Source organism: Pempheris klunzingeri, chromosome 23, assembly GCF_042242105.1.
Source record: "Pempheris klunzingeri isolate RE-2024b chromosome 23, fPemKlu1.hap1, whole genome shotgun sequence".
NCBI classification, from domain to species: domain Eukaryota; kingdom Metazoa; phylum Chordata; class Actinopteri; order Acropomatiformes; family Pempheridae; genus Pempheris; species Pempheris klunzingeri.
This window is the reverse complement of record NC_092034.1, coordinates 15,612,006-15,626,276: the sequence shown is the minus strand read 5'-3', so window position 1 is coordinate 15,626,276 and position 14,271 is coordinate 15,612,006. Positions and strand designations below refer to the sequence as shown.

The window sequence follows — 14,271 nt, the reverse complement described above, 5'->3', positions numbered from 1 at the left end:
AGTGCTGCTGGACAGCTGCCACTTTTGATACCACTATAATACATGCTGTGTTTTGTTATCGCAATATTCCAACTGATAACCCAGATTTATACCCACAAAGTGTCTCTGCACATCAAAATGTCAGTGTATATGAATAGCCAAAATGAAATGGCTTGTTCCCATTGGATGCATAGATGCAGACTGAATTTTATGTACAGAATGAAGACTAACTTGTACTGTCAAAGTACATCTATTTAAAATGAATGAAATAAGTGGCCAGAATGTACCAGGAAAACGTGGATATACTATATAGTATACATACTGTCGCTACTGGCTTCCATCAGAGATCCAGTAAAAATAAAAATATTACCATTACGGCGCCTTTTACAAGCTAGCTGAGTCAAGGGCATCCCGGGACAAAGGCAGGACATGCTGGGTCAACTCTGAGGCTGAGTTGCTAGTGCCACAGTCTTTTGCTCTTCACGCTTTCATCTTCTTTTGCAGTCTGGCATCAATTTATAACTCATTGCCTAAGCTTGACCTCATGCTTTGAAGAATGTATGGGGGGAGGGGTGGTGTGTGCACATGGATATCAGTCCACATTTTGTCCCATCTGTCCTTTCTAGGCCTTCCTGTGTTTGTGCAAGATTCTAAAGGTTTGACAAGGAAGTACTCTGGAAAAATATGTACTTGAAAAAATATGGTGGGCAGTAGCTTGGAATCGAGAGGAGCAGCTGGGATCAGCTGCAAAAATCTGGTCAAGAAAAGACGAGGAATAACACCCCCCTCAAATAACTACCATCCAGGTGACCTTGAGCACGGCACTTAACCTCCATTTGTACAAGTAGAGAGGTGACCAGAAGCCAACAATAAAAGACTGTGGTTGCACTGTGCAGCTACCAGATGTGAATGTGTAGGACTGTGAAGCAGGGTGGTGCTGGAAAAGAGCATAGGTCTCAGCAAAACTTTCCTCAGGATAAGTAAAGTTTTAAGCAAACCCTTTAAATGTCTATTTCAGAGAATCCTCACCTCACTCAGTTTTCATTAAGAGCAATGTGTCCTTCAAATGGAAGCACTTTTTGTTTAAAAAGAAATCTATAGAGCATACAATTTGAAAAAACTCGCCTTTCACTGTCAGACACATGTAAATTCCTCCAAGTGACAAGGTCATTCACCAATACAAGACTGACCGAAGTGACCAGGTACAAGTCAAACTGGTTTCATTCAGTATTTTTGCCATCAAATAGAATTTAAATAATCTATTACGATCTGAAAACATGTGCTTCTACATTGGGTCATTTGCCAAGAATCATTGAAAATGTAGTTTTCTATTTCCAAAGCCTCTCCTAAGGGAGTGGCTTTCCTGTGTCCACTCAGTTTATCCATTCCAGTGTCCCCTTGGCACAGTGGCAAAAACATTTATTCAGGTCCAGTCCTCCTACGCAGGGCAAAAATTGATACTTGGCATAAATGTTTGGATGTGAGTTTAAGGCCAGGGCTGGAGCAGCAGACAAACCTCCCACTCAAAGTATCCAAACCAAGGTCAAGACTCCTTTACCACTACCTAATTACACATTATGACTGTGGAATTCTGACATTTCTGATATGCATTCATGCTCATGACCTGTACACGCTGTTCTTCCCATGGTTGTAGCATTGCTTCCTCTAGAAATGTATTCTTGTCAGGGAGGAACAGTATTTAGACCATGACAGGACATAAAAACCTCCTTGAAACTCTGAATGCAATCGCTTTAAGTGGGTTAGAACTTCTATGAAATATGAAAATGATATGGATGGGTCATTATTTGCAATGTTCCTTTTATTTATTTCATTTTTATTTCAGTTTGCAGTTTTGACAAAAATGTTTTTCAAGGAAACACAAGCAACCAGATTCATTCATTGTAACTTCTACTTCTTGTCAGTGATAGAATTGCATTGGCGTAGCTGCTCTGTCCGAGTTAAAGTCCAACTCTTAAATGCCGAACCTGGCAAAAAAAAAGTGCTCTTTCAGTTGGAAATAATGGCCGTGTATTTGTCGTTGCTTTCAAAATCACTCTAGAATACCTGAGGAAAAAGCCAGCAAGTGGACGTTGTGTTCCACGGCATTTGGAGCTGATCAGGGCTAGACTGCAGAGGAATACGGACGTTTGCGTGTCAGCGTTTATACAGTGTGTGTTTATGGTCAGCTGAGGGGTGGTATGCATTGTGACCGCAGTGAACTCCTGTTAGCTTCACTGTGGTGCTGCATAATTGATCTGTAGATAACTTGTGTGATAAGGCCAAGCTGTTGTTAATGGGACTGAAAGCAAAAGATTGTGTTTACAGATGTGTCTGTATATGTGTGTGTGTGTGTGTGTGTGTGTGTGTGTGTGTGTATGCAAACACGTTTTCCTCACCCTTGTGTCTCTTAAGCTTTGAGTCACCACATAGCAGAGCAATGGGATCACATTCTCTGGAGTGTAACGTAATGTATTCTGCTGCACTCAGGGAAGAATGCTTACCCAAACAGTCGGCTTTTACATGAGTATTAATGCCATTGTTGCTTAAAAGTCTTGGAAAGGATGTGAGATATGAAGCTGCAGACCCCACATCAACAGCCTTCCCTTCACCAATGCAAACACGTCTACTTTCTCATCCACCTCTCGAACCTGATATTGCGCCTCATTGTTTGACCGTCGAGGCCGAGCGCTTTTGTTCTTTTCATTTCTGTGCCTTTCTTTCCTTCTTCTGTCTTCCTCTCTGGGTTTTTTTTTTTTTTTTTGTAGCTTTTTAGGGCTGGGGTAGGGAGGAGAATGCTGGCGGCGCTGGAGTTAAGCAGGGCGGCATATCCCTGCCAAGAAATGAGTTCACCGAACCGCTGTTTCCCCCAAAGGAATTGCGATAAGGTTTCTGCTTGAAGCCTGGCCCGCCACATGACTTATAGATGAAAAAAAGAGAAACAGGCGGGATGAAGAGGAGTATTAACTTAAGGGAAGGGATGTATTGACAGAGAAAAGACGAAGAAGAAGAAAGTTGACTTTGCATTGTGCATTGCACGTATTAGTTTCTGAATAACTTATTAAGATGGATCTTTTTTGTGAAACAAAGCATATAAACAGGGAGGAACGTAAGACTGTGGCATTTGGCGTGAAAAAGCAAAATGATTGGGTCAGGTCAGGGAGTTTTAAACGGTTTTAATGGACTGTTGGACAGATGGTGTCGTAGGCCTGGCAGTTATCAGCATTTATCTTTCATCTCCAGAATTCCTGTTTTAGGGGTTGACTCCAACTTATTAATCACTAGCAAAGTGTTGGCTCAAATGTTACCAAATGGGCCAGTGCTTCATGTTTGATTTAACAGGAGTGATGGGATGAGGGGAGTTTTTGGATATGATGAAAGGTCAGAGAGAAATAGTGTTTCAGGATGGTGGTGTCACAGTAGTTCTAGAATTTTTAGCGGGTTCTGCCAGTTTTTTTCTTGTTCTTCTTTTTTTTTTTTCTTCATGGAACCGTATCGCACAGCCCTCCTCAGCGAATGCTCCTTCTTCACAGGACCTAAGTACAGAAACACCACTTGTTATCACATCTTGGAATTCTTTACTGAGGTCATGTGATAACACCTGAGCAAATTCTATTTGCTAAAGAAGGCTGTTTGATACAGTTAAAAGTTCTGGAAAAAGCCAGCGAGTGAACCTTGAGTTCAAAATGTTATGTGTACTAAATTTCAAGAAAGATTCTCTTTGCTCACCGACCCTTATTTTCTCTTATATCATATTTTCATCCTCACTGAATGTCAAGTTAACATGAAAATAAATAAAAAAAGATATCCAGGCATACAGCACTACTCTTAGCATTCATCCAAATAAATAATAACTCCTAGAAAAAAGTTTTCTTGGCCAAAGGGAATAGTAAGAAAATCACAGGTCAAGTTTGTATCAAGTCTGCTAATAGATTAGTTTCTTGGTGGCACTTTTATGATTCTGTGATATGCGTGTTTAAACTTAATTCACTTGTCCAGAGTGACTGTAATGCTGGACTGTCCACTGTCAAAGCACAGTGACACATACTTTCTGCTCTTTGAAGAAGTTAGCCTTCGTGGCAACAAGTCAGCCAAAGCTTTTTATGAATGTTCCACGTTGCTGCAGCAATGGATGCTGACATCACTCCAACGCTGACGCCTCATTGGGTCAGCTGTAACCCACGGCCCGTAGCGCACAGAGATTCATCACAGTTATGGAGTTTCTCCCCTTTGTAACCAGTGGAAAATCAGCACTGCCACCAGTAAATAAAATAAAAAGAGAAATCAAAGGAGTTTTCCATAAGAGGAAAAAAGTCAGCAGCCATCGCAACGTGGTCACGGTCTTTGTGAAAAGGGCTTTCAGGCAGATTTAGAGTATGGCCATATAAAGACTTTGCACCTTGACAACAATTCCATGCACTTTGAGGCTGTGTGGTACTGACTTGTACTTATTAGAATGAGGCTCCAGAAGAACCATTGCTTTTAATGGCCCACGCTGGGCTCCTGTAAGCAGAGATTTAAAGGCGTTGTTTTATGTAAATGGTAAATGGTCTGTATTTGTTTGGCGCCTTAGAAACATCACGCATTGACTTGCTAGGGACAAACCAAAAAAACACAAAATCAGTGACAAACTGAAAATGATGATTGAGATCAGTTATGCTGGGAGCGTAGGTTGTCGGCTAAACACAGATAGTCAAATGTGTGTATTCAAAGCAAGCTTAAAAACCGCTCATTCACTCAATTTACATGGAGTTGTTTTAAGGAAGGTATGACATAAAAGCTATGCATGGCTCAAGTGAACATTTTCCTACAGTGTTGAAATGCCTAGCTGACACTGATGTATGTCAACAAGTCAGACACTCGTTTCTCTGCGCAGTGAGATGATTAGATTTGATGTTTACCGCCACATTTGTGTCACTTTTAGGAGTTGAGACGTCAGAGCAACGGTGCACAGCGCTGGCCAACGCGGATCACGTCAGGCTGTGCAGTTGATCTCCCGCTCTGACAGCTGGATTTGTAGGACTGTGAGGTCTCGTTTCTTTCCGCCCTGCGTCTTTCTCTCCTGTTCCTGTCATCGGCAGTATAATACCATGAAATAAAGGCCTAATCAATCAAATTCATGGCCTGATTATTCACTGTGCAGGAACACCAACGCCTCTCCGTCGTGTCTTGGTTGGTTTCTTCAGCTTTGCGTCTTAGTTTAGATTAGTTTGAGGTGGCCACTTTTAAATTCACACCCAGTCATTACTAAATGGCCATAACAAGGCTTCAAGTAATGTTTCTTTAACCAACAGTTACTTGTTTTCTCTGGTACACGCTGCCTTGAAACGGTCTTTTCTTCCTTGCAAGCGTTCCTCATCCAATCTACACTAGTCTCTTTTCATATTGTACGCTTTAACTGTAAAGATGCCACCAATGTCTCTGCACAGTGGTTGTCTCTGTCACTTATAGCAGTGCTGCTTTTAGTGCTGCCTGATCGAATTAAAGCTGGTTTCCCTCACATTGCCCCTGTTCTGATCAGAAGAACACCAGCTTGAGGTCTACTTGTCTAAGTCTTTGCTCTAATGCATCTCGTCTTTACTTCTGTCTGTGTACACGTCTCATTTAAATGTTTAGGTTCAGTATTGGTTCTTTATTGCCATGACAGATGACATTCATTCATAGTCAGTGTAGGGGTATTTTGGAAACAGGGTTTGTGTGGATATTTTGATGTGTTTGTGTATTAAGAGCGAAAATCGGTGGCCTGACAAACTCGATGTCGTTCTCTTTATCCTTCCAATAGACACGCAGTGAACCCCAAAAAGTTAACAGTCAAACACATAAACATAAAATCATATAGATCAGTTGAAATGTCTTAAAATGTTAATGTTTGCTTGTGAAATGAAACAGTTGAAACACTCTGAGGAGTTAAAGTGTTAAAATATAAGCGATGAAAGGTGATGTGCCAGCGGTGTAAATGATTATAGCTGTTGAAGTATGACTTGTGTTGAATGTTGAGTTCAGTTATTTGGTAATTGCTGAAAGCTGAAGTGTCATTTTTAGTTTTAGTGTAGAACTGTCAGTTTGACTTGTCACTTATCAATGGAAACTTGTGTTCTCTCTGCAGCCTCCAAACAATGGCCCTCCTCCTCTGCCCAGCTCCTCTCTACCAGAGGGCTACTATGAGGAAGCAGTTCCTTTAAGTCCTGGGAAGGCTCCTGAATACATCACCTCCAGTGAGTGATACACTGATTTACAGTGCACGTACAGACATTGGTAACAGACACGCTGGTGAAAACAATAAATGTATAGCTTTTTCTAAGGTTTTCATGTCAACATAATTAAAGACGGTTACTGAGAAACAATAGTGTAGTATAATATTTTGTTCTGCCTTCTGCGCTGCCCTCGCAGACTATGACTCCGATGCCATGAGCAGCTCGTATGAGTCGTATGATGAGGAAGAGGAGGATGGTAAGGGCCAGAAGATGCGTCACCAGTGGCCGTCTGAAGAAGCGTCTATGGATCTGGTGAAGGATGCTCGGATCTGTGCATTCCTGCTGCGCAAGAAGCGCTTTGGCCAGTGGACCAAACTCCTCTGTGTCATCAAAGACAACAAACTGTTGGTGAGGAACTCTTCTGTACATGTCGGCACATCCAGGCACAATTTGATGGGTCCCCACTTAAGATCTGAATACATATTTGTGCTTGTATGTGTCAGACATAAAAGTTTTTAGCCGGTTAGTGATTGAAAACCATTACAGCAGCATTGTGCTCCATTCCTCTAGTTTAACCTTGCCCCCTTTTCTCTGCCTCCAGTGTTACAAGTCCTCCAAAGACCACACCCCCCAGATGGAGCTGACCCTGTCAGGGTGCAGCATCAATCACATCCCCAAAGACGGCAAGAAGAAGAAGCACGAACTGAGGATCGTCCACCAGGGGGCAGATGCCCTGGTCCTGGCAGTGCAGAGCAAAGAACAGGCAGAGGAGTGGCTCAAGGTATTGTTTTTACTGAATCAGCCTTTGTTGAAGCATAGAGTCACCAGAGGACATAATTGTGAGTGAGGAGGCCTAAAGCCCTCTTAGCTGTTCTAACATGACTTCAACCACAGCCTGACGTGGCTCATTGCATAAAGTGGTGCTCTGTCAAACACAGTAAAGGGTGCTGCAGGCCAGCGCCAGTGGTGCCCACTGTTCATCACTGTAGCACGGTTCACAGTGGGGCGAGGCTCTTGGGGGCTGGCTGAAAGCTTCATTCAGATGTTGTTCACAAGGAGTTTTGAAGAATAAAGGGCGTAGCTCTGAGTATAAGGATAAGGTGGCTTTTGTTCTTCAGGATGGGCCTCTTCCTGATATTGTATGACTAGTTTGTTATGAACAGGTGGTTCTGCTGGTTTCACTCTGAAGATGTTTGGTTTGTCATCCTCTGATCCCCCTCCCTCTCTCTCTCTCTCTCTCCGTCTCTCGAATTCTTTGTCTGACTCTCTCAACCACCCCCTCCCATCTTCTCTTTCACTCTCTGATCTTACCGTCTGGCCGCCCGACAAGTCTACAAAACAAACCCACCCCGCCGACATCAAATAGGCTCCGGTGTTCTTTGCTTTTCAACCCGTGAGTCCATTTGTTGTTAGAGCGGTGCCAGCGCCTCTGGGCTCTTTCTATTTCAATCACAGGAGGAAAGACTGGACTCATCTGGTCTTTGGATTTAAAAGAAACCCCACAGCCCCTTCCTCCTCACCTCTGCTCCCCTCTGCTCTCCTGAGAATCTCCTGGAATTCCTTGTTTGTCCTTGACTAAGTATTGTGCGCTATTTTAGGATCCCTCCTCGACTGTTTGTGTGATGGTATTTTTGTAGTCGTTTGTGCCCGGTAGACGCTGCCAGATCTATTTCCCTCTGCTGCAGTTTTACCAACAGGCTTTTGGACTCACTTTTTTCATTACTCACCAAAGGTCTTGTTAAAAAAAATGAAGTGTGGAGCATTTTTGTCCCACAGATCATTGATGGAAACACCAGTCTTATTATTTGCAGTGTTGCTTTGTATCATTTTCTTAAAGCTGAACTAGTTTATGACTGTATGATCAAAACAGGTTGTGCTTTTCTTCTTGTTTCAATTAGTCTTTCCGCATGGCCGTTGTTTATTGATTGGCTGAGGCAGGTAACCTTGTCGGGGCCGAGGTATCTGCAGGCAGTCGCAACCAGACCTGTGAAAATATACAAATCTCCGCACCACCCAAACTTTGGTAATGACCGTACTAATTGTTGCTTGGAGAAACTGTTTTCTCTTTGCATATTTAGTCAGGTGCCTGGATACTGGAAACATATTTAACTGATAACACTGTGGCAGCCTGTTTTTCACTCTCGCAATCACTCTGGGGGTTTTGTTTGCTTAATCGATGCACATGTAGTTCGTCATGCTGCTGCAATCAGCAGTCATCACATCCAGTTGGCCGAGGTTCCGCACTCCCGCCCCTCTTTGCAAAACAGATCTGGATTTAAGGTCCATGTGCTGTATCCCTGCCATTAGCAGCGGAGAGAGGGAGGGTTCCACTCCCTGGCCTGCTCTGTGTTCCCTGTAGCCCCAGCGCTTAAGAGTGGCGTCCGGCCAGAAAGATTAGCATGTCTTTGTGTCTCTGTTTGGATATTGTGTTGCTAGGACCACTGGGAATTTAGCAGTCACTCATTTATTCATTATTCCCCTCACTTTTTCTCTTGTCTCCTGACCTCCTTTTCTCCAGCGTTCTCTATCTTTTGTCCACCTCTCTGGAGCTCTGCGTCTACCCAGAGGCATTACATTTCAATAACAGTCATTATGGCATTTCATACTGTCGATTTGGATAATGGAAAGAAAGATTTCTTACAATAATTCCCACCCTCGTTGAATGTGCCGGCCAGCAGCGTGTCCTCGGGTCTAGCAATTGAGGGCGAGGGACGAAAAAGAAGAAGAATGAGGGAGAGAAGCAAGTGAAGGGGAAGCAAGGTCAGAGGTTGGAAGGAAGAGGAATAAGGGGAGAGGAGGAGAAGAAAAAAGAGGAAAAGGACAGCTAAGAGAGCACCAGAGGGTTTCCAAAGCCTGCTAGTTACAGTAATGATTCTCCCAGACATTGTCTGTTAACGATGTGTTTATGGAACACACATGCCCATATTGTGTCCTTGCTTCATGCTCCTGAATGTTCCCAGCCCTTTATTGAAAATTGTATGGACTTATCTCCCCTTTTCCTTCTTTTACCTCATCTCCTTTTTGCCTCCTGCTACAGTATGACCTGATTTTTTTCAACCCTCTGACTGGTATTTATTGGTATTTATTACGAGTATATAGCATTCACTATTTCCATGTACTACTTTCTAAAAGGGGATCGTACAAATCCTGATAGATGCACTCCATGATGCTGAGCTAGAAACCCTGAGAGGCTTCGCCACGTCACTGAGCTGTGTAGGAGGCTATTATTTATTTATTTATTCGGCTTTATGGTTTTTGTTAAGACACGATGGACTTGGTGCACCATATGGCAGGTGCTCAGTTGCAAAGTGTCTCTCATAAAGCAGTTGAATCACTGTAGATTTCCAGGGATTTGGCCCCTTGTTGCCCAGTAGTTAAGTCCAAAACACACCCAGATTGCATTCGATTGCATGTCGTTACCCGTCCCAGTCATTTCTACTGTCCACCATCTAATGAAGGAATAAAATCTCCCAAAATCAAATCATAATAAGAGTTTATACAAACCTCCAACAGACACACAGTGACTGAGAACACAGTTCATGTCCCTCGAGCTTGATTTTTCCTTTGAAAATCATAATAAATAATAAGACTATTCTACACTCCTTCAGCATTTTGCAGCACAAACCACATCAACATACATCCCAAGTTCATGAAGGAACAAAGGACGATAGAATTACAATAATTTTATAAAAAGCCTAAACTTTCATGATCAGTGGCGTGTGGTGAGTGCAGCCAGAGGCAAATAGTTTAAGCCCACAGAGCACGGAGAATGATTTTTGATCATTTTTATGGAAATAATCAAAATGGCCTCCAACAAAAAGCCCCTCTATATACTGTCACATGACAATATTGGTTAATTATGAAGACTGATGAGTTGTTTGCTCTTTTGCCAAATATATCTCGAGTGAGTAAAGACATCGAATGTGTTTTAAACTTTGTAGATTTGCCGTTAGCGGAATACATAACGTTTTCAAATTTCCACTACACTTTGATATGGTTAAAATAGTTCAGTGAATGTTGGCCTGAAGCTACTTTTATAGCATAAAGAATTAGAGTTGTTTGGTCACGGGATGTGAATATGTATAAAAACCACTTCAGTGCCTAAAGCGCTCAGCAGGAACCTGTCAATCACCAACATATTCCTTTATTGAAAATCATGTTTCAGCACCCAATAGTACTGTTCCTCCTCCAGTCTGATTTGTAGTGCATCGTCAAACCTTTGTAGCACCCCAGTCTGGCAACACAGCTCTCCAATGGAAGATAGACGTGATGTTGCTGTCTGTCCAGCTCTCCAGCCTCTGAGCCAAACCCATGGAGCCACAGTCTGTCATTTCCCCCGCGAAACCCAATTATGCTCCCTCCAAGCCAAAACCAATGAGCTGAGGAGTTCTGCGCAGCCAGAGATGGTTCAGAATGCTTGTGGAGAAGATGAGGGGGAATGTGTGTGTGTGTGTGTGTGTGTGTGTGTGTGTGTGTGTGTGTGTGTGTGTGTGTGTGTGTGTGTGAGAGCGAGAGCGAGAGAGAGAGAGCCGACTTGCACACACAGCGGTTTGACTGAAATCTCATTTCCCACCGCCCACCATTCATCTACACACACCCCTGTCACCACCACACGCCTAGGATTGCCAGATCTGACGGTGGGTTGCCAGGTCTGAAGTCCAATGAGGTCACGGTAATGCACACTGGCGCCCCGTCCAGAGCCCTGCAGATCTCATTCACCCCTACTGGACCTTACTGCATAAGGATTCCATGGACATAGTAAAACTCTGTGGTGTCTGATGTGTGTAGCAGACAACCTCCCCCCCATCACACATGCATGCACGCTTCCCACCTCCTCTAGCTACTCCAGAGTTCACTGTACATGTGGCCTTCATTACCCCAGACGTGCTCTCTAGGCTGAAGGAATGAGCTGCTTAATTATGTGGCAATGGTGTGAGGAAATATTTTAGGATTTTTTTTTTTTTAAATAAGGGATCCACCCATGTGTTATGATCATAGTTAGGACCTGACATTCCACTGGCCCAGTCAAACATAGCAGCATATGAATTGATCTCCCTCTGCGGTAATCAGGACATGTGCTGGTGTGGACTTTCCACTTGTTTAATGTGAGCAGCAGCCTCATTAGCTAATGCTGTATTTCCTTATGTGTGTCCAGGTGATGAGAGAGGTGTGTGTAAACGGGAGTGTAGACTTGGATGGAGCTGGATCTGGATCACCAGTGCACAAACCTGAACTGGAAAAGGTAAACACACCCATACACTGACGCTTGGTGCTTTTAATATTGTCAGTAGATGCTGTACCTTCCCATAGATTATTATTTCTGAATGTGGGCTGGGTTATATCTGGCCCCTAACACCCCCTCAGGTCATACCATAAGTATGCAGTTTATTTTTGCAGATTAACAAGACTAAGAGTTGCAAGTTCTCTAGTAAAACAATCGAGCAAATCGTGCCTCATTAGTCTGAAATAGTTGCTGAAATCTCCCAGTTTTGTTCCCACATTTTCATGCATGATAAATTCACATTTTAAACTATTTCGGACTAAATAAGTATAATAATTATTTGTTTGACCACTAGAACAATCCGTAAACACAACACTGATATTATCACATTTTAAAGTTGATATGGAGAACATATTTCCTGTCCTGAAAGCTCTGTTTTGGTCTCCACCAACTCCTGAGGGCAATATCTGGCTTTGTCACTTGGTGCTTGGGAGCTTTGATAAGAGTGGTGACACTGAACCTAAATATTAAGGGGCAGTGGAACCGAAATATTGAGCCGAAAGACGCTAAAACTATCAAAAGAGCTGCGGGTAAGAACGGCGTCGGTCTGTGACAGCTCTCACATAACACACAGTAATTTGATCGCTTGTTAGCATGAAAATATTGGTCAGTGCACCTTTAAGTATAACTTCACTCTTAAATGTTAAAGATGGCTTCACGTCCCACTTATTTTCAGTTTTTTTAATTTATTTCAGTGATGGCTTAATTGGGCTGAACGGTCCTGATTAATCAGTTGTGTCAAATATACTGACATCCCACAAGGGCCTCTTTTCTTGGCGTAATGTAACACAGTCACACTGGATTGTTAAAGCCGCATGCCAAATAACACGCTGTTCCATATGGCACAGAATGGAAGATGTAGGGAGCTAAAGGGAAAACACTGTGTTGTTGGTTTTCAAGGGGAAAAGCAGGTAAAATCACAGTGAACGCCGGAGACATACTGTACCCAGCCCATGTGTGTGTGTGCCCATACATATGCATGTGTGTGTAGTGGTGGAAAATAAGCAACATCAGAGGCACTTTAATGACAAAGCGCTCCCCACTTGGCACAGCAAACACAAGCCCAGCCTGAGTCTTCATCTATAACATGTTACAGATGCTCTTCAGGGTATTTTACGATGTACAGTGTAATTAGACAGCTGTGCGTTAATGCCTTGACGGTACACTTTCATTCACGTTGTACCTTTTTGTGCATCCATCCCTCTTCATGCTTATGATCTTCCTTCCTGGCAGAAGGCATCATGTGACAGGCCGAGCTCAGATGGCGAGGTGGCCCACGAGAACGGACACAGCGACTGCAAGGACCAAGGTGAGAGTCCATGACAGCGATTTCTTGAGAATGAGCATCGGTTGTGAACAGAAGAGAGTGAGTCAGGGTCTGTGGTAAACACAAAATGTCTGGAAGAACTTTCCTGGGAAAATCCCTCACTGGGGCTTAGGAAATTATCCTTTTTTTCTGGTTAACTGGAATCAAAAGAAGAAGAACTGGGTAGCTAGAATGAGCAACAATAGTGACCATATATGAAGGAACGCATGGAGGCAACGGCTAAACAAATGGTGTCATTGACAGATCACGAAAAGTTACACCAGAAAAATGACACCTTTATGAATGTCTCCATCACAAATAACCAAACTATCTAGTGATGCCGACGATGGGAAACAGCTGAAAGCTCTGGACAATGCTATTAAGTGGACCTTGAGTTGAGATAGTTGAACATCTGTAAATGTTTTTTTTCATTGAGTGAAATTCCTGCCATAAAACACCATTAATTGTGGAGCTAGAGCACAACACTAGTGAAGTGAAATGAGCGGTAGGGCATTACTAATATTGTTGTTTCTCAAAACCAACAAATAATTGCTCTCAACTTGGACTCAGTTCAAAATCCTGAGATATTACAGCTGCCTTTTCCCCCATTAATCTGTCTCATGATTCAGAGGGGAATCTCTGCAAGCGCTGAAAAGGTCTGCCTTTAATAATACTGCATGGAGCATGAAGAATGAGCATTTGGATTTATGCAACATGGATTTTACACAGAGACGGTCTTCCCCTGCTCAACCAGACGCCAAAACAAAGCGATTCGGGTGAAATAGTCTCTGATTATTTACCGTTTGTTTGCTCAGCAGGCAGAATTCCTCGGGGAGAGACATTTCATTGTGCTTGTCAGCTCAGTTATTTGGATTGTCAACTAAAATTTAACACTCTTTGTTTTTTTCCTCTTCAAGATCGGTTCATTTTTCCAACATTATGTCTGAAACAGATTTCCAACCCAGTTAAATTTTTACGGAGGCAGCGCTGAGCTGTGATAGATGGATTTACTTGTGAAAGTCGGTGTATGTGTCACGGCTGTGAAACTTAGGGGAATGTAGAAATGGGATCAGCGATGATCTTCCAGATGACCTTAATGTAAATCATATAAAACCGTTGATTACTTCTCCAGGGAGCGATGTCTCAACCTTTCTGGCCTGTTACGTCTACACATGTGCGGTGCCACCCGTCAGTCACCCTTCCAGTAGACACTTGCACTCAGAATAAACAGCTTATTGCTGCTTCTGTCTTATTTCTGTGTAGGACTGGATAAAGTGCTCAGTCCCTTCAAGGTATCAACTGAAATAAACCGACATCAAGTAGTAATGAAACTTCCCCGGTCATTTGGTCTTTTTTGTACCCAGATCTCGAAAAAATTAGTTAGTATTTGATTTAATGTGACGTGTGATTAGTCCAGTGCTGCAGCAGCACCAAGCCAGAGCACATCAAATGAAGTGCTGTGTTGGTACTGATATACCTTTTTAATGGTATTGGTACTGCAGCCATATTGTTGG

The 14,271-nt window shown here is 42.9% G+C and overlaps 1 protein-coding gene across 1 annotated transcript in view; it reads left to right on the top strand.

The window, feature by feature from the left end:
- afap1 (actin filament associated protein 1) overlaps window positions 1-14,271 on the top strand; it is a 45,910-nt gene that overhangs the window by 19,874 nt on the left and 11,765 nt on the right. Inside the window, exons 4-8 of the mRNA XM_070854871.1 lie at window positions 6,083-6,191; window positions 6,367-6,578; window positions 6,772-6,951; window positions 11,326-11,412; window positions 12,685-12,760. Coding sequence (XP_070710972.1) covers window positions 6,083-6,191; window positions 6,367-6,578; window positions 6,772-6,951; window positions 11,326-11,412; window positions 12,685-12,760 — 664 coding nt within the window. The remainder of the gene's footprint in view (window positions 1-6,082; window positions 6,192-6,366; window positions 6,579-6,771; window positions 6,952-11,325; window positions 11,413-12,684; window positions 12,761-14,271) is intronic.